The sequence below is a fragment of the Solanum verrucosum genome, unplaced genomic scaffold (genome assembly GCF_900185275.1).
Source record: "Solanum verrucosum unplaced genomic scaffold, falcon-dt-bn FXZP01000033.1, whole genome shotgun sequence".
Lineage (NCBI taxonomy): Eukaryota > Viridiplantae > Streptophyta > Magnoliopsida > Solanales > Solanaceae > Solanum > Solanum verrucosum.
The window spans coordinates 2,048,079-2,069,261 of record NW_026020752.1 but is presented as its reverse complement, the minus strand read 5'-3'; the positions used below and the strand labels follow the sequence as shown (position 1 = coordinate 2,069,261).

General features: G+C 36.5%; 1 protein-coding gene across 1 annotated transcript; it reads left to right on the top strand.

Moving 5' to 3' along the window:
• Positions 1-582: 582 nt before the first annotated feature.
• LOC125812734 (protein FLX-like 1) lies at positions 583-17,696 on the top strand. Its single transcript, XM_049492213.1, has 4 exons — positions 583-1,146; positions 3,375-3,574; positions 3,680-3,762; positions 17,291-17,696. Exons 1-4 carry the CDS (start codon positions 626-628, stop codon positions 17,354-17,356), a joined length of 870 nt encoding a protein of 289 aa, XP_049348170.1. The 5' UTR covers positions 583-625; the 3' UTR covers positions 17,357-17,696.
• The last annotated feature ends 3,487 nt before the right edge of the window (positions 17,697-21,183 follow it).

The following is a 21,183-nucleotide window of genomic DNA, read 5'->3' as shown; positions in this document are numbered from 1 at the left end:
ATTGTCACATTATAGAATAACCGAGAGTTTGAGACAATCATAAGTAAGTCTTTTCTGAAAGTTCGATGACATATTTGAGCTTTTTTTAGAAAAAAATGATTTAATTAATGATGTGACCGAATCATAATTGAATACATGTAAAAAGTGATTTTGCAACAAAATTAATTCTAGTAAGCAAATGATGCCATGAATGAATATTTTTTTTCAAATGGAAATATATAAAGCAAAGAGTTTTTTGTCAAACATATTTAAGCTTCTACTTAAATTAATACTCCCTCCGTCCACAATTGTTTGTCGGGGTAAGATCATGCACATCCCTCTAGAAAAAATTAATACAAAGTGTAATTTGACTAATATAACCCTACTATATCAAGAATATCAAAAGTTCACATAACTTTTCAATTGAACTATACAATCATTAAGGGAAGAATTGGAAAAAAGTGACTAATTATTTCTTGATTGTTTAAATTGACAATTAATCTTGAACATCTATTTTTAGTATACTTGCCAAACAATTGTGGATGGAGGGAGTACTTGTTTTTACCAAAAGAAAAGAAAAAACAAAAGGAAATTCTCTCTCTTGGTTTACACCAGCGAGGTCTCTGTTTCCATCTGTGCAGTGGTCATGACGAGACGAAAACGCCGCCACGCCCCTTATACAACGGACGATTCTCGCCGCCGTTTTCCACCACCCGAAGCCCAACCCCAACCCCGTATACACCCGTCAGACTTAATTGATGATCGGGAAGCGGCTCAGCAACGCGAGATTGAAAAACTGCTCCAGAAAAACCGCAGTCTAGCGGGCGCGCACGTCTCTCTTAACCAGGAGCTCTCCGCCGTCCAGCACGAGCTCCGTCTTCTCTCTTCCACAGCCGCAACCGTCAAGACCGAAAGGGATGCTGAAGTCCGTGAGGTTTACGACGAGGCACGGAAGAAGGAGTCTGATGTTCGTATACTCGATGAGCTTAGAGTAGAGTTGGCTCGGGTTAGGAGCGATATTCAGAACCTAGTTGACGACCGTATAGAGCTCACTGCCAAATTGCAGAACATGGAGAAAGATCTCGTCAAGGTTGGTTCCGAGTTACAGCAGCTTCCCGTAATCAAGGCTGAAATTGAGTCCATGCATAAGGAAGTTCAACGAGGAAGGTAACCCACTACTCCCTATTCCACTGTATGATGTCATGATTTTTTTTTTTTGATGACAAATCAATGGCACTTGCTGCAACATGAGTTTGCTTGACAGAGGATGATTTCAATAACAATAATTTAAGTAGCTTTGATAGCAAAACAAAAAAACAATTATTTGTGTTTTATGCAAATGCTTGCAATAGGACAACTGGGTCCTATCTAAGCTAAAAAGTAGCTAGGTAAGAAAAAGATAGAAGGATGTAAATTTTGAAGATAATATGGATGCAAAAACGGATCTTTAATGAGATATGCTGCTATATAGTCATCTTTCATTTATTTCTTTTGAGATGACCAATCATCATCACATATTTTCGTGTTGTATTCCTTTTCTATGAACATGTTCGTACAAACTTTTTGTGGTTTTATAAGACTATCCCCATTACACTTCTTGACCTTTGCTTATCCGTGTGAAATGAGATAATAAGTTTTAAGAAAGACAAACAATAAGAATGGATTACAAGGGTGTGACCTAGTGGTTAATGAAGTGATTGAGAACCCTAAGGTCTCAGGTTCAAACAGAGGCGACAAAAAACACTAGGGGATTCTTCTCATCAGTCCTATTTTTCGTGGACAGAGTTACTTGGTACATGTTGCTAACCCATGTAGTTAATCGAGGTGCACAAAAGCTAGTCCAGACACCACGGTCATTAAAAAAATAAAGGTCAAGATAATCATCAGGGATTTTGAAATGCACATTAAGTCGGAGCTATTCGCCTTCCCTTTTGTATGCGTTGAATTGTCTTTGGCTTAGAACACTTGTTCTACTTGTAGTTGACCCAGTTGTGATAAACTGATAATAATTTTCTGTCTCATTCTAAAAAAAAAGATAATCATGGATTATTCTTTTGATTGTCATTGATACGAATCACAAACCCTTGACCTAGTGAAAGACTTTAAATCATTTAGTGGGTGTTTGGATTGACTTATTTTTAGTGGCTCTTGACTTTTAAGCTATTTTTTTAGTTTTGGAAAGTGTTTAGGTAACTTAAAAATTGCTTTTAAGCACCTTTTAAGGCTGAAAAAGTACCAAAAAAGGCCAATAGTCAAAAATTGGGTGTCCCCAACTTATGACTTTTAGCTTTGGACTTGTAAGTCACTTTAAAAAAGCCCATCCAAACACCCCCTTAATCTACCGCTATGCTCAAGGAAGACTCATAATCATTCTTTATTTTAAAAGAGATAATATTTCAAGCCTGGTTTTACTACTGGGAACAGGACCTGTGTGTAAGTGGATTCTTAATACCAAATAGATTAGCAACAGTAGATGCAAGGTTTACATCAGTGAAACAACATGACATCCTAATAATTATGGTTTATCATGATATAAGAAGCCTAACCCCTGTCTTAGTATATCTCAGAGACATCGAACAGATGCTGATTTACAGATTTTAGAAAAGAAAAGGAAGACAACACATGCCATTGCAATCAATGATGAAATATGGACAATTGGATTGTTTGCTGTGGAAGTCATAGTTATATCCAAATTGAAATGTAACCTACTCAAACTCAAAAGATATATCAGTTCACCTTCTCCAATTTTATGTGGTAACCCTACTTTAGCTCAGATGTGGTTAAAGGTCCTCCACGTTTGTTTATTAACGAGCAAAACTTCTTGTTCCCTTGTTTAGTATATGAAGGATATCACTTAAATTTCTCCAATGTCATGTGTTAACCCTACTTTAGTTCAGATGCGGTTAAAGGCTCATTATGTTTGTTTGATAAGCAATCAAATATCTATCCATCTGGGAAGTGGGAGGAGAACCATGAGGTCTCCGGTTCAGATCCCTGTGGTGGCAAAAAACACTAGTTGATTCTTCCCATCTGTCTTAAGCCTTAGCAGGCAGAGTTACTATGTACTTGTGCCTGAGCTGGTGGGAAGGAGCAGGTACTCGGTGAAACAGTCGATGTGCGTGCAACCTGGCCGCAGTGAAACAGTCGATGTGCGTGCAACCTGGCTGCAGACCACCATCATAAAAAAATAATTGTCGCGATCATGCGTCAAGGTCACATTTTTATGGTGTCAATGGACATTGCTATGGAAAAGCCACATTATAGATATAATAGATGAGCCCCTTTGTAGTTCATATTGCCATTTTGGTCATGCATTTGTTCTTGTATTGTTGTTTCTCAAGCTCTCATACCCTTGGTGATATTTGGAGATTTTTTTCTGCTGTGTACATGAACAGAGCTGCTATCAACTATGAAAAAAAGATGCACACCAGCAACCTTGAATATAGTCAGGCAATGGAGAAACATAAGATTACTCTGGCTTCTGAAATTGAGAAACTACATGCCGAGCTTGCAAATGCAGAGAAGAGGGCAAGGGCAGCAGCAGCTGCAGCGGCTCCAAGTAATTTAAACCGCCAGATTTCTGCAGCAACTCCAAGTAATTGAAACCACTTGTTTGCTGCTCCTGCAGAGTTTATCATTATTATCTACTTCATAGTACACTCAACTAATAAAAATAGAAATTGTGATTTATCCTTCCCAGATTTTACATATTCTGCCAATTATGGAAATCCTGAAACAGGATATGGAGAGAATCTGTACCCTGCGCCTTATGCTGTACATCAGGTTTGTAATTACATCTCTCTTACATTCTAAACTGGTTTTAGCTTCTAATAAGTTTTGATTTAATAGTTTCTGTAACATTTTGCATGAAGAAATATTAAAAGAAATTCTATTAGTGTGGCAGCAATGAGATGTAATTCTGCATGGGATCTTAAGTATTTGTTGTTTGCCTGTTGTTCCTTCAATGCTTTAAAAAATTCAGATTCCTCTCTGCCATGTAAGTTTCCTCTGTCCGTTGCCTGTCAATGAGCTAAATTAGCATAGGCAGAATAGGTGAATTTCCTATTTGTTCTATGTGCACTTAAAAAATTGTATGCTTCTTCCATCCAGATTCAATAATTTCCTTTGTAGTCTGTCCATTACTGTGTTCTGTTGGATGTCAGGACAATGATAATATCTTTTATGCTTCTTGGTACATGAAGGTGTTTTAAGTCAATATGGTCATGTTAAAGATGATTTCTTGGGGAATACTGGAAAAATATTTTTTGTTCTAATACCATAACACATTTTTGAGAATAATTTCTTTTATCATAAAAAAGCAACAACTCTCAAGGATTTTTTACATATTGCTTGCTTGGTGACGATTGCTTCCATGGTCACTTCGTCTTCTTTTCCCTTTTCTTCACTTTGATTAGTTTACATCAGGAATTAGACCATCCTTTCTCCAAAAAAAAGTAGGAAATAGATCATCATAAGTGCTTTTACGTGAGAAATATTTTCATATATGTATTGATTCTGTGATAGTTGCTCTAGAAAAAAAAGATGGCATTGCCTGTTCAAATCATACCCGGGGACTTCTATGCTTATAATGATACACTAGCTTGTGAACACATGTATTTAGTTTTAGTAAGTACAAACTTTTCAATATGACTGAAATATTAATTGAACATGTGCATGGGATACAAAACATTTAATGATAACAAAATATAAGCTCAAAATGATGAAAAGGGAATTAAGGATCCTATTAAAGCTACATAGTAGTTTAACTAATCGAAAAAAAGAATTTATTATTTATTTCTTTAGGTTGGTAAGATTTGTATTTATACCACTTTTGATGAAGTTCAAGTATGTGACCTAATTTTTCTTTATTGATGTTGTATGGATAGCTTATTATGATATCTTTGTTGCTCTGTGATGTGACTAATACATCTGTTGTGATATTAGTATCCTCTTGAAAGTACAACTACTGTTACTAAAATGTGGGTGTCATTTGTAGAAATAATAATAATAAGAAATTTGCTTTGGGAATTCTCTCAAATTAATTGTACTATTACAAGTAATAATGACATGTTAGGTAGAATATTTCTAAAATTTGTCCACACAAGAATATCGAGTTGTATGAATATAGTTCTGGAGATAACAGTTGCATATTGTTCTTCGTATTATAGGTGACAAACTTGAAGGACCAATTATTAGAAAGAAAATCCAAAAAGGAGCATTTCAATTTCAATACTTAAATTATTGTCTAATGTCTATACATAGTTTGATCTTTCATTAAAATCTTTAAGGTTCATAAAGATCCATAAAATGGATGTTGGTTCTATTCATATCCATCCATGACAAATACATAATACATTAGAAGCACTTCATTTTAAAAGGGAACTACTTGGCATCCAAAGGTATGGCCTAGTGGTCAATGAAGTGATTGAGAATCTTGAGGTCTCAGGTTCAAAACTCAGCAGACACAAAAAAAAAACACTAGGTGACTCTTCCCATCTGTTCTAGCCTTGGTGGACTAAGTTATCTGGTACCTGTTGCTGGTGGGAGGTGGCAGGTATCCTGTGGATTTAGTCGAGGTGCGCGAAAGCTGGTTCGAACACCACAGTCATCAAAAAAGAAGAAAGGGAACTACTTTCTTCCTTTCAGTTTGTTTGGCACTATCTTTTTATTAGTATCCATCCCAAAAAAGAATGATTCATTACTATATGTCTCCTCAATGGAAAGCTCTTACAACCACACACATTATGATATGTTTAACACCAATAAGTTTCGAGAGTTTTTGTCACACAGTTATGACATATTTCAAAGATAAGTTTCAAAAGTTTTATTTCTTTATTTAACTTTATTCCAAGTCAGACGATGACAAACAAAGTGAAACAAGGAGGGTATTAAATTCAAGTCTACCATTAGTGTCTGAAGTATCCCAATACCAACCTAAACTTACAATGACTGCTTATATTTTTGTACAACAATGATCGGAAGACATCGGTCAACTATCAAAACATATTAGCAATGAGATGTAAACATACACTTTTGATTCCAAAAGAAAGGGATCAAAACAGATGCTAGTTAGCCAACTTGTATTACCATTTCACAATAGCACTTTTACAATCTTCACATAGTTATAGTTTATCTGGATTGCTTCTCAAAAATATCATTATTAGTTTGGATAAAAGTCACATTTGATCCAGTGTTAAACATGGTTCGATATGAAAAAAGTATCATTTCAGAGGATTAACATTAAAATTTAATATTAAAACAACAATTATAACTATTTCTCAAATATAAGTTTTGAAAAGAGATCGAAGAAGAATAGTTTGTGAATGGATAGTCCATGAATAGATCGGCTGATTTTTCGCAAGTATCAGTTGGGGAGTAGAAAGGTCATCGGAGTGACATTATAGATTCTTCACTATAATGTCAAACGGGTATATATACATTAATACAAGCTAACACGTACATTGTACGTTAATATAAGAACCATAAATTCTACTCTAAGAAAAAGTTAATGTTGGGGTTACAGTTACTAAAAGCAATTTTCTAAATTTAATGCATACTATGAATGTGAGGTAGGAATTAACCCTATTTCTTATTTAACTTTAAAGTGTTTGTTTACATATTTACAAAAATATAATCGTAGTAGTGCTTACTTGAAGGGCAGAAATGTTAAACATTTGAAGGACAATTTGGTCTTTGAACTTTTTACCATAAGGCTTCCTACTTATATGTGTAATATGCTGAGAAATACAAAATTACTTGTTTTGAAAGAAAAAAATATTGACACAATTTTGAAACCAAATAATGCAATGCGGAAAACAGAAACAAAAACAATAAAAGATAGAAAAGGGTGTCAAGCAATTGATTGAATAATAAAACAAATAGCAAAAAAGCTACCAAGAACATTCCCCAATGACCAATAACTGCAGTCCCTTTTGGGCACAACCTCTCCCCTCTCCGGTGGACTTCCTCCACCGGAGCCGCCATCTAAAACCCACCTTTTTTCATCTCAACCTACTTGTTTCATGGACAACATAATCTTCTTCAGCCTTGGGGGCAAATCTTATGATATCACAGAATCTAAATCCAAATCAGGGATTTGGTATGATTAGATCAGAAGTGCAAGATACCACACCACATGGGCTGACTGATACTTAGCAGGGGAGCCATGCCTTGGATATGCCAAAAGCTCAAGGAGGCATCGAAGAACAGAGGAAAAACCTTCAAGTCTTGGAAATGCAAAGATAACACAACCAACATTTTCTTAACACAAAAGTTCAATCAATATGAAAAATTCGTCTCAGTGATTACTGTTAAAGGAAATGACAGAGCAGTAATTATCTTGCCTGAGAACACATTCAATGAGGGATGGAATGTTCTAGTTGCAAAAATAGAAAATTTCATTAATAGAAATCGTACAACATTAATCACAAACAAGCAGCTAAACTCCTTAATCAAACTAGAGGGGAGAAGAGCTACAAAGAGATGCTTTTCAAGAACAAATGGACTAAGAGAGACACAGAGGAAAAAGGCCTGCTGGACAGATGCTTGGTGGGGAGTTTCACAGGAGCTGAAGACACTCCAACTCGTAACGACATCAGAAGATGGTCTCAACAAACTTGGAACAGAGCCTAGGGAGTTTAAGTATACGACATGGATGAATCCAAATTCCTTTTCGAATTCCGTTCGAGAATAGTGGCAGAACATGTTTTGATGGGGAACTGGAAGAGGCAACACAGATAGTTGATGCTACAATGGTGGTCACCAAACCTTGATTGGATCTAGATTCGAGTGGTTGGTCTTCCGCTGCATCTTTGGTCCAACTCCACCTTTAGGGAGATCGGGGATGGATGTGGTGGATGGCTGGAAATAGAAGATGAGAGAGGGCTAAAAAACCATCTTCGCTGGGCTAGGATCCGAGTCAAGGGACCGCGAGAGAAGATTTCGGCAACCATTGATGTTGGAGATGGAGATCTGATCTCCTTCCCAATCTGGCCGGAGCTACCATCGATTGATCGGAAACTGACAACCCACTGGCAACTGGAGAAAGGAGAAAACAACTCTTAGGAAGAGAGAAAACGGTGACCCTTTCGAGGAAAGGTACAATCTACTCTGCCTCAAGATTATGTTGGATGTGGACCTTCCATGGAACATTTGAATATCTGCACAAGGGAGAGATTGACACTTGCACAGAACTGGAGAGTACATTCCATGGCAATAAAAGGATCAAGCATAATTCCAACAACAGAACTGGAAAATTCTCATTACAACTCAATGCCTTTGATTGCAAGTGACGAGGTAGACAACACAGTGGAGATTCTCAGGACACAATTGCTGAACTGTGATGAACCTGCTCCAATTCAATCGGACTCAAGTGAATGCAGTAGGGAGGTTGAGGCCAGATCAACAGAATGGGTGCAAAGCAACATCATCAAGCTCAACAAAGAATTTGGAGTACTGCTTAATGGTTGTCACAAAGAAGCAGAAGATCTGTTTATGAAATTAGACCAAAGAAGGGGATTAGAAAAGACTCTAGCTATAACAGTTGAGCCAAACAACAACAACCAACAGGTCTTAAAGGAAGTCAGGAATCTAATTTGTGAAATTAGATATAAAGATGGGGACCCAAGAAGTGAATCAAGAGGGAGGACCACAACCACAATGCAATCTTAAAGGTGAAAATCTTAACATGGAATGTAAGGGGGTTGAACAATGAGGATAAAAGAAGACAAATAAATCCTTAGTTCATCGGTGCGGAGCAAATATTTATGTATTCGTAGAAACTAAATTATGGGGGACAGTGGAAGAATATTTTCAGCAACTTTGGGGAAATAGATGGGTTGGAGGGTTATGGATGGACTCCATTGGTAAAAGTGGTGGAATCATTGTATTATGGGACAAGAGGGAATGGAAAGGGGAGCTCATTGACACTGGCAGTTAGATGCTCACTTGTAAACTATGTGGGATCAACCAAGACTTGACTTGGTATCTTACTGCTGTATATGCAGAGTGTGACAGAAATGAAAGAGAAGAATTGTTGTGGGAGCTCTCCTCTATTAGAGGAATGTGTGAAGGGCCCTAAGTGATCTGTGGGGCCTTTAATGTATCCAGATTTCCCTTTGAAAGGACAAGCGATAATAGAATAACCAGAGCCATGGATGATTTCAACCAACACATAAATGATCTTGAGTTACTGAATCTTCCTTTTCTCGGAGGTAGTTATACATGAAAGAGAGGTCAAAATCACAGTTGTGCCACAAGAACAAATAGATTCTTATTCTCTTCCCAGTAGGACGAGAGTTTCTCCAAAATCATCCAAAGTGTTATCCCACAACTTGGCTCGGAGCATAACTCCATCCTAGTATCCTGTGGTGATTGGAAACATAGGAAATCATATTTCAAATTTGAAAATTGTGGTGGCTTAAGGAGGAAGGATTCATACACAAAGTGAAAGAATGGTGGAGCAACTTCAAACAACAGGCCGACCTGATTTTCAATTGGCTTCTAAGCTTAGTCTATTGAAAGTCAAGCTCAAAGAATGGAGCAAAGCCAACAAGAACAACCAGAAGGAAAGGAAAGATCTGATTCTATCACAAGTGAGAAATCCGGAATCCATTCAAGATCTCTGAAAATTCAGCTGACTATGGAGTTTAAAGAGGTGTCCAGAAATGGGGAAATTGCTTGGAGACATAGATCCAAGTTACAATGGATCAAAAACGGTGACAAAACACAGTATTTCCACAGAATGGCCAATGCTCACAGAAGATTCAACTCCATTGAAATCCTCAAAGTTGAAGGGGTTGAAGTTACTTTTATTTTTGAGAATGGCGACTTTTTCTTCTATTTATCCACATGTATACTACATCAAGGTAGCCCCCTTCCAAAAGTATTACAAACTAGACCGACTCCATCTGTGCTTTTTGTCACAAATAGTCTAAAACATCAAAAAGTTCTTCTGCCTGTACTAAGACTTTCTGTTTACACCAAAAATAATAAAGAGCTACAATTCATCTTAAAATTCTGCTAATTGTTCTTCTTGCCCTCAAAACATCTTTGATTCTTTTCTTTCCACACTGTCCACCATATACAAGCTGGGACAATCCTCCATCTCTCCTCCTTAATTGTAGTATTGCCAATATTGATCCAACAATTTAGGAGTTGTACTATGTTTCTTGGTTTCACCCAAGTGATCTTCCTAAGGCTGCTGAATATTCTCCATAATTGATCTGTCCATTTGCAATGCAAAAAGAGATGATTGATAGTCTCTGCCTGTTCCTCACACAAATAACATCTTGAGCATAGTTGGAACTTCCTCTTCTTTATATTTTCTTGTGTCAACACTACTTCCTTTGCTAGTGACCATGTGAAACAGTTTACCTTGTATGGGATTTTAGGTCTCCATATCATCTGCCATGGCCAGAGCTCCATCCTATCATTTGAATTTGAGTGATTAAGATCTTTGTAAGCTGACTTGACACTGAAAACCCCTTTGCTGCCAATCTTCCACACAACCTTGTCTTCCTCCCTAGTTAGATTACTAAATTGTGCCATTGTATCATGGAAGGCCACTATGTTCCCCATCTCCCAATCATTTAGATTCCTCCCAAGATGTAAGTTCCACCCATGTCCTGTCCACATTTCAGCCACAGTTGCATTTTGTTGAAGGTGTAGTGTATATAAGTCTGGGAATAATTGTTTCAGGGTTCTTTGGGCTATCCATCTGTCCTCCCAAAATGACACCTTCATTCCATTACCCACCTGGAATCTGGTTCTGGAAAGAAACAGAGGCCAATGATTTCTTATTGATCTCCAGATACAACATCCATATGGTGTAGTTACCATCTTTGCCATCCACCTGTTCTCCATTTCATATTTTGCCCTGATCACCTCTCTCCATAGCATATTCTCTCCTGTCATAAACTTCCAAAGCCATTTTAACATTATAGGCTTTTGTTTGTTTCTTCATGTTCTTGATCCCCAGTCCCCCCTCTTTCTTATTTTTTATGACCTCTTCCCACTTGACTAGATGAAACTTCTTTTTATCTTCATTTCCCTGCCAAAAGAAATTTCTTCTCAATGCATCTATCCTCTGTATGACCTTGTCTGGTGCTGGGAACACAGACATCATATAAGCAGGTATTGCATCTAGCACACTATTAACCATGGTTAATCTACCTCCCCTAGACAGATATTGGTTCTTCCAGTTGGTTAGCTTCTTTTTGCATTTTTCTATCTCTCCATTCCAGAACCCTATTGATTTGCTCTTTCCTCCCAATGGCATACCTAGGTGTATGGTTGGTAGTTCCCCTACCCTACCACCCAAAACCCCTGCCAGAGTCTCCACCTGAGCCACTTCATTTATGGGATAAATGAAACTCTTCCCCAATTGATATGTAATCCAGAGACTGCTTCACAGATAATGAATATTACTCTTAGGATCAACATTTGCTCTGTCATTGCTTCACAAAAAATAAGAGTATCATCTGCATATTGCAGATGGGTAATCTCCAAGCCATTTTGTGTACTGCTGTCCACCCTAAAGCCCCTTACCCAACCCTTCATCTTTGCTGTGTGAATTAGGTTACTCAAACCTTCCATGGCTAAGATGAATAAAAAGGGTGACAGGGGGTCACCTTGTCTCAGTCCCCTTTGGGATTAAAAGAAACCACTAGGAGTTCTATTAACTAAAATAGAAAACTTGACTGTGCTTATGCAGAATTTCACCCATCTAATCCATTTGGCTCCAAAACCCATCCTTTACATCATAAGTAGTAAGAAATTCCAGTTTAAATGCTCATAGGCCCTTCTGTATATCAAGCTTGCATAGAATTCCAGGGCACTTGCTTCTCTTTCTAGACTCAACACATTCATTTGCTATCAACACTGCATCCATTATTTGTCTACCTTTTATGAATGCCATTTGTTGGCTGTCTATAGGCCTGTGTAGCACCTTCTTTAACCTTTCTGCCACCAATTTAGCAATGATCTTGTAAATTCCACCTATTAGACTAATAGGTCTAAAATCTGTCAGTTCCTTAGCTCCCACTTTCTTAGGAATTAAAGCCACAAAGGTGGCATTAATACTCTTCTCAAACCTCTCTGCCTTATGGAACTGCTGCACTGTAGCCACCAGATCAGTTTTAATGATGTCCCAACATTGGCTGAAGAAAGCCATGGAGTAACCATCTGGCCTTGGTGCTTTGTCCCCTGCACATGCTTTTGTGCTCTCTAGAATTTCCTGCTGCTCAAAAGGTGCCTAGAGTAATTTGTTTTCTTCTTCATGAATCATATGACATTTTCTCATCTCCAGGTAAGGTCTCTATTCTTTTGGCTCAGAGTATAGTTCCTCATAATAAGTTACTATCTCCTTCTGTATCTCCTCTGGTTCCGTCAAATTTTCTCCTCTCACTTTCAACTTTGAGATTGTATTAATTCTCCTGTGTGCATTTGCAGTTCTGTGGAAGAAATTAGTGTTTCTATCCCCTGCTCTAGCCACACTGCCCTAGATCTTTGCCTCCAAGCTATTTCCTCCCTTTTAGCTATGTCTTCGAACTCGCTGATTAATGCTGTTTTAGAGGTTATCTCTTCTGGCCTCAGGGATTTGTTCTCCTGTATCTCCTCTAATTCAGCTAGCTGTTTCAAGACATTTTGTTTTTGTGTTCCCAAGTTCCCTTGTGCAGTTTTGCTCCATTCTTTCAGCTTTTCTTTTAGTGCTTTGAGCTTTGCAACCAAGACACAGTCAGGTTTCCTATGAAACTGAAGGAGTTCCACCATCCTTTAATTTTGTCATTGAAACCCTCTATGTCCAACCACTAGTTCTCAAATTTAAAGTATGACTTTGCGTTTTCCCAAGCACCGCATTGTAACATTATGGGAGAGTGATATGATGTCACTCTGTGAAGTATGGGCTGAACCGTCGGATTGATCATGCAGTTAGGGCCAATCAAGCAGAGATCGATTGGCTTGCTAGAGAGTTGACATTAGAAGACTGAGACCCACAACACCAAGAAAGTTACTAATCCCGAAGAAATAAACAATTCCATAGTGAGCTTTTATCAGGAACTCTACAAGGAGTCTGAGAATTGGAGACCGGATTTCACACTCCAAGGGAATACCAGGATCTCCACTGAAGAGTAGATGTGGCTGGAAAGACAATTTGAAGAGGATGAAATATTAGAGGGGCTTAAACAGTGTGCCATTGACAAGGCCCCAAGCCCTGATGGATTCCCAATGCCATTCTTCATTGCTTTATGGGAAATGTTGAAGTCAAATATACTACTTACCCTACGAATTTCCATTCGCAACAGGTTTTCGAGAAGAGCTTCAATGCCACATTTGTAGCTCTTATCCAAAAGAAGGTGGGTGCAACCGAGTTGAGAGACTTCAGACCAATAAGTCTCATCACGGGAATGTACAAGATCATTGCAAAAGTACTGGCTGAAAGGTTAAAGAGAGGGATGGATAAGCTAATAAACCCTCATCAAACAGCCTTTATTAGAGGAAGGCAAATCATGGATGCAACTTTGGTGGCAAGTGAGTGTGTAGACACCAGTTTGAGAGGCTCAGAACCAAGGGTGATGTGCAAATTAGACATTGAAAAGGCGTTTGACCACATCAATTGGAAGTTCTTACTCAACTTCCTCAGGCATGTGGGTTTTGGAAGAAGATGGCTAAATTGGATAAGTTTTTGCATTAAAACCACCAGGTTCTCAATTCTGGGAACCTCAATTCTGGTAAATGAAGAACCAATTGTTTTTTTTCAGCAGAAAAAGGGCTGAGACAAGGGGACCCCTTATCCCCTTATCTCCTGAAGTACTCAAAGTCCTAGATAAATTTAGAAGAAACTTCCTATGGCATGGCAAAAAGGAGCATAAAGGTTACAATCTAGTGAAATGGAACATAGTGCAAAAGAGTAAGGAGCATGGAGGTATGGGGTTAGAAACCTAAAGCTACAAAACAACAATATGCTCAAGAAACGGTTGTGGAGATATGCTGAAGACAGTCCAGCCTTGTGGAAGAATGTAATACAACAGAAGTACGGACAAAATGGGTAGTGGTGCACTAATGAGTCCACTAACACCTATGGAGTTGGACTATGGAGGACAATCAAGTCTCTTTGGACTAACCTGGGGAGGATAATACTTTCCTAGTTGGCAATGGCCAAAAAAGTCTTCTTCTGGAGGGATAACTGGGATGGTCAAGGCACTTTGCAAGATGCTTTCCCAGCCTCTTCAACATCAACACCAACCAAAATAACACAATAGAGAACATCTGGACAACTCAAGGATGGAACCTAGTTTTAGAAGGTTTTTGAATGATTGGGAGGTTGAAAGAGTGGTTGCTCTACTTGGCAAAATAGGAACCTTCACAGGGACTACCAAAGAACCTGACATCATCAAGTGAAGGCACAACACAACAGAGTCTACAAAAGGGGCCTTCTAGAGATGACAGAAAGAGATAGAGGACCTTGGAAAGCTACATGGAGAAGCATGGCACCTACTAAAGTGAAATGCTTCTCCTGGGTGGTAGTAAGGAAGGCATGTCTCACCCACGAGGCATAACAGGAAAGGAAATTTCATTTAGATTCCATATGCCCTCTTTGTATGGAACTCATTGAAACAAACAACCACCTCTTCCTCCACTGCAAGGTAACTTCTCAAGTTTGGTCCCTATACATTACCTTAGCTGGGAAAGCTGGACAATGCCAGAGCACACTGCTGATCTATTGAGCTGCTGGATCAGAAGGGGAGGAAGCAAAAGCCAAAAGAGATGGTGGAAAACTATCCCAGCTTGCATATGGTGGACCATATGGAAGGAAAGGAATGAGAGAATTTTCAAAGGAAGATCAAACTCCATTCAAAAGATCAAAGGGAAATGCATTTCTACTTTATGATTTTGGTGTAAAGAGCAATGTGTAGTAAATGAAATACAGATAGTGGATTTCCTAGGCTTATTGTAATTAGCTATCTATGTAAGCACACTTTTGGAGGTGGCCAACATACCCTTAATGCTGAAGAATACTTGTTACCAATTTCAAAAAAAAAAAGATAGAAAAGATTGATAGATTGACACAATAATGAATTAATTGGTATATAAAGCTTTATGATAGCTAAAACCCCCAATCGATAGAACCAAATAAGTATCTAATCTCTTAGATAAGCCTCATGAGGAAGAATTTCTCATGCAAGCAATCTCTCTAGATAACCTTCAAGAGGAATGATTCCTCAAGCAAGCAATCCTTCAGCAGCAAATGCCATAGCTAGGGGTATCAAAATGAGCTCAAATATAGGTAACCTGCCCAACCCGTCCAGAATTTTATGGGTTGAGTTCAAGATAATTTGAATTGGATTCCATCTCAACCCATTTAAAAATAATCTCCAATTGAGCCCTATCTAATCTTCAATTTCAACCCGTCTTAAGACTATTTGCATTGATGTAATGTCTGTTTCTATATTGAAGGTATGAATTACTATTTATTTTATATCTTTTAGGATCTATTTATCCATTTGTAACTTTTTTTTTTAATCTTCTTGAGTTGAAATTGAAATTGTGGTTATAAAACTTAAATAACAAAATGTTAAAATTATTGAGATTAAGCGGGTCAAGATCCAACCTATTTTTTAGCCCATTTGAGCCCAAAGTAAATTTGGGCGGGTCAAGACCCAACCCTATTTCTCTTTCCCCATTTTAATATCTTCAATTTCATCCCAACCCCCCCATTTGACACCCTAGCCATAGCTCCACTCTCTCAAGAGTATTTCTCATCAAATTAAAATTGTTAAAGTCTAAATGAGCTTTTCTCTACTATTTATAGTTTTAGGTTAACTATTTTTATATAAATAGCCAAAAGTGGCATTCCAAATATTGCAAAAATAATGCAAGTGCACAGTCAAGCCTGACGGGTGGTCCGTAGATGGAATCTGCAGTCCACATGTTGCTCAGTCTTTTGATTAGCATCTCCCGAATCTTGATGGATGGTCTGAGGTACGGGGTATGTGCATTCTGCGGCCCGTATGTGGCTTCGTGTGCTGTAGCTTCTGAGGATAGAGTCTGAAACTTTAGCTTTGGACATACAGTCTGATGTATGGGCCCGCATGTTGATTATGCGTCCCGTATGTCGGCTGTTCCAGCCGCATCTAACTTACAGTCAAGATACGGTCCATATGTTGATCATGCTGATCGTATGTGGATCCGAATGCTGAAACTGAGCCCCCTACTTCCATTTCGTCTCCTAAGTTACTCTTCGAGATGCGGATTCCCTGGATGGCATTAAAATGTGTTCACATGCCTCCATCTTCCGGAGCAACCCTTGTAGAGCTTGGAGATAAATAGCAGGTCCAATGCAAGTATACATACCTATATGAAAGAATTTCCAGTTCATAATCCAATCTAAATCTTCTTTGTCACAACATAAGCCTACAAACACAATTGATTGCAACTGATAAAACCTATCAAAAGATACAAATCCAGAAAACAAAGCACAAATATTCCCCAAAACAAAGAAGTAATTATCTTGAAGATAACTTCAAGGAATACCTGTAAAAGCTTATTAATATTACAACACACCACAAAAAGTTTCATCAAATAAATCTAGAAAATAAGTATCAATACAGAAATTACATGATCATTGTTATTGTAGTTTTGGTACCCAAATAAAGGCTCATTCAAACCATCATCAGAGCCTAAAGAATCAAAATGCTCATTTTCTATTTTTCCACCAATGTTGCCATGCTGGAGTCTTCTCCTCTATGCTGTTTAGGACATGAGTATATTTTCTTTATTGTTTTTTGATGGAGTATATATTCTTTATTGTTCTTAAAGGACTTTTCATTTTCTGTGATCTTTGACATACTTTCACAGGAAAATAAATGGTTTTTATTAAAAGTTGGTCATCTCTAGTGTCAAAGGGTTTCCAATGCTTCTATTTCATTATTTTATCTTTGTCATATTTATAAATGTACATTTACATTTTTGCACAGAAGAATAATGTTCTCATGAAGGGCAATATAGCCATTCAACTTTTGAGGGCTATTTTAGTCTTTGAACTCTTAACTTTGTGCTTTCCAACTTGTGGAATAGTATGGATATAGATAGATAGATGCTTGCCTTTGGCCCTGAGGAGAAACAAAAATTTGTACTTTTGTAGGGAGTTTCCTATTTAAAAGAAGTATTATTTAGTTGGTTCCACCTGTTTTGACTTTTGATCAATGGTACAACCTACAAAGAGGACATGCTAGTTGGCATGTATGCAACTTAAGCTTTGTCCAAACTTTAAATTAGCTATAATACAAGTGTCTTATTTGTAATGTTTCAGGTTCAGGTCAGTGCTGATGCAAATACCCAATATGTTGGTGGAGCCATGCCTTATGTACATCACTAGTTGGTGGTTTGAAAGTGAAAAACTTGTGCTGGATGACAAGCAGATGTAAATGTGTCAAACTTAGGGATCTTTTATTTCATGAGAAAAGTGGATTCTGGAGGAAGCACAGATGAAATGATTTTTCTTGGTGGTGATGAGACTGACATTTGTCTTGAGTGTAGTCTCAGAATTCAGATAATTAATGACTGTTGTGGTTGTTTGTGCATGTCGATTTAGTGGATTGAAGTTAGTTGGAGCCATGGTTGGATCCTGAATTTAAAAATGTGGGGTTTTCAAAATTAATTAAGTTGAAGCTGCAAGTGAGGTCAGTTTTGAAGATGGGAATATAGGGGAATTGGCAGAGGAGAAGGAGAAGCGTTTTATATTCTTATTTTTACAGAAGACTTTTTTGCCCATTGTGGACTAGGTGAGTAGTAACACTAATTGTGGAAATCTATGATAAACGACCCATCTGTACATTTACTTATACAAAACTATGGGAAAATAGAGATGGGAAGAACATGAACATCTCAACTATATATGAACATCTCAAAACAGATCGATTGAATAACTAAAGACCAATTTAGGAAGGAAACATGTGAGTTCACATCACATCACATAAACCACCATCTTATACAATCAGTAAAACTTGGACTCATCACCATCAATCCCCACCTTATAAAATGAACATGCCACAGAAATCTTTCATTTTCTATAATTGGACACGTTAGTATCCATTATAGAATAACTTTTATACGTAAAACTATATCATTAAAGCGTATCAAACACACTATTCTTTGCAATTATAAGGTTTATGCACCCATCACTCAATTTTTCCTACGATGTTGATAAAAACAACTTATTATTCCATGTATGGATCCTAAGCTAATCTATTATACAAAGGTTAGCCCCTTGACTTCATGCACTCTTCTTTTACCAAATCTTAGTTCTCTTTCTCAAGCAAGCAAAATTAAGATATTAAGGTGCATCTTAATGTTTGCCACCACAACCAATAGGTGAGAACGATAGAAAATTTGATATCTTAATCACACAACACACAAACCTATGAACTAGGGGTGTACATGACCGGGTTGGTTCGGGTTTTTCAAATATCAAACCAAACCATTTGTGTAAAAAATTTAAATTTATAAACCAAACCAAACTAATAAAATTTGGATTTTTTCGGGTTTTTCAACCTCGGGTTGGTTCGGGTTTTTCAATTACCAAACTAAACCATTGTGTCAAATTTTTAAATTTATAAATCAAACCAAACTAATAAACCTCGGGTTTTTTCAGATTTTTGGATTTTTTCGGTAAAGTTTGCATACAAACATATAATTAACTTGTGCTCCAAATATTTTTTTAATCCAACCAAAATACAATTATCTAAGGTGATTCTTAAGAAAATAACACAATATGAGATGAGTACTGATAACCCTAAAATATTCAATAAAAAATAATAATGAAATCATCATATAAAATAAATATTGCAAAGTCATAATGAAAATGATCATAATTTAAAAGTACTAAATCATGCTAAAATAAGTTTAATAAGTATTAGTTACATTACTAAATATTTAAGGAAAATTAAAATTAGATTATGTATTTTAATTGTCTAAACCAATGTAAAACTAAAGAACAAATATTCAATATTATTGTCATTCTTAGTGTTGAATTGATTTTCTTTTTGCATTAGTATTAATTTGATTTGATTTAAGTTTTATTATAATTATCAACATGTATGAACTATAATCTTTATTGGACCATTCCGAATTATACGTTTTAAACTTGAAATAATGTATTAAAAGATAAAAACTATGAAATAGTATAAGAAACATTTTAAAATTATATCAAAGTAAATATTTTTATGTATAAAATAAAATTTTAAAATTACATATATAATGGGTTGGTTTGGTCTCGGGTTGGTTTTTTTTAGTTAAAACCAAACCAACCCAAATATAGTCGGATTTTTTTTCCAATACCAAACCAAGGCAAACCAAACCACTAGTCGAGTTTTTTTTTTCCGGTTTGACTCGGTTTGCGGTTTGGTTCGATTTTGTACACCCCTACTATGAACGTTATATCTGCACTAGGTAACGACGGAAAAGTTGATATTTTAATTCTCAAAAATCACGCAACACAAAAACCTATGAATGTTGTACTCGCACTAGGTTTACAACCATTATAAAGGATGTAACTACTCATGATGGAAGATAAACAACAAGAATAATAATTCAAAGAATCTATGAAGATTATTTTGAAGATGAAATTAAGATGAAAGAAATAATGAGGTTATTTATTTTTCATGAGACTTGAAAACTAGAGAGAGATACTAAAATTGAAAACTACAAATATTTAAAACTCTTTGTAATACTCCATACGTTTGTGTTAACATATGACTAGTCACGTGGTGAAGAATTTGTGCAAATCGTGAGAATGAGGATATAAATGAATAATTGTTTTAAGAAATATATAGTATATATGTTAAGGTATTTAAAGTGCTAAACAAAATTTCTATGGCAAAGTAAAAAAAGTTCAAGTAAAAAGAGAAGCAGAGTCACTTCAACATATATGGAGTTACTTTGAATATCTTCCGATATATGAAGAGTTAGAGGAGGTATTACCTATAAAATAAAGTTGTTCGAGTTTCATTTCCATCTAAAACAAATGGCTCGTCAATCGGAGTTCTGTATTAAGATTTATATGAGTTTGAATAAGACACTAGGTGAAATAGTGCCAATTACGACCAAGTCGCGTGCGTGAGCTATATATATGCTTTACCTACTAGTATTAATTAATGTCCCACATATTTGAACTTTCTATATATATGGTTAAGTTATTTATTTTGACATCATAATTACTTGATATATTCTGTCTATATGCAATGGAATAGATAAGGATGAAAATGTAGTACAGGTATATGTGTAAGAAATATTAGGTCAAAATTCAAATTGAGCAAATAAGTTGCTAATGTTTGGACAAAAATAACTTGTTATATGAAAACTGGGATGGTTCAAGTATTGGCCCAACAAACATCTTCCCTCAGCCACCATATATACATATTTTTTCCAGATTGTTCATAAGATAAACAACACACAAATCCTCTCCCATCTCTTTGATGCAAAAAAGAATCTATCCCTTTCTTCCTCACTTAGGGTTCATGTTTTTCTCAAGTTTTTCAAGGGTTAAATGTAAGTTATTTTTTCAGTGGTTTCTTATTATTTTAACTTATAAGAGATACATATACATCGAGGGAGTTTGGGCAGACCTTAGAGCAAGAAGCTCCTATTCGCCGCCCTCTTTGGCATAATTGTGTTCTTGACTTGTTTTCTTTTTCTTCTTGTTTTGAGGTAAAGATTTTTGTTCTTTCCCAGATAACACACAATTGTACATAGTTGTACAAGTAATATAGTGATTAAATAGTTCTAAAATAAGTTGTTATGCATGAATTTAATGTTGTCTTTAAATCTTTAGCTAGAGGTGTGTGTGCATGATGTGGTTGTAGATCTTATTGTGTAGTGACTAAATAGTTCTAAAATAAATTGTTATGCATGAATTTATTGTTGTCTTGAAGTTTTATTCTAAAAACCAATGGTTGCAAACATTGGTTGAATTCTGTAACACTATTTCGACTTGATAGAGAAAATTAGAGTTGGGTTATACTTCACTAGTGAGAACTTGAGAAATTGGTCATTGGATTAGAGCTAGAGATAGTCTAATCTAATTGATTTCTCATTTTAGATAGAGATAGTCTAACCCACTCAAGTAATGTGTGGTGTTTTGTTTGCATGGTCTTGGGGTTCAAAGGAACCCAAGATATACAAATTTAATAGTATGAGAGAATGTTG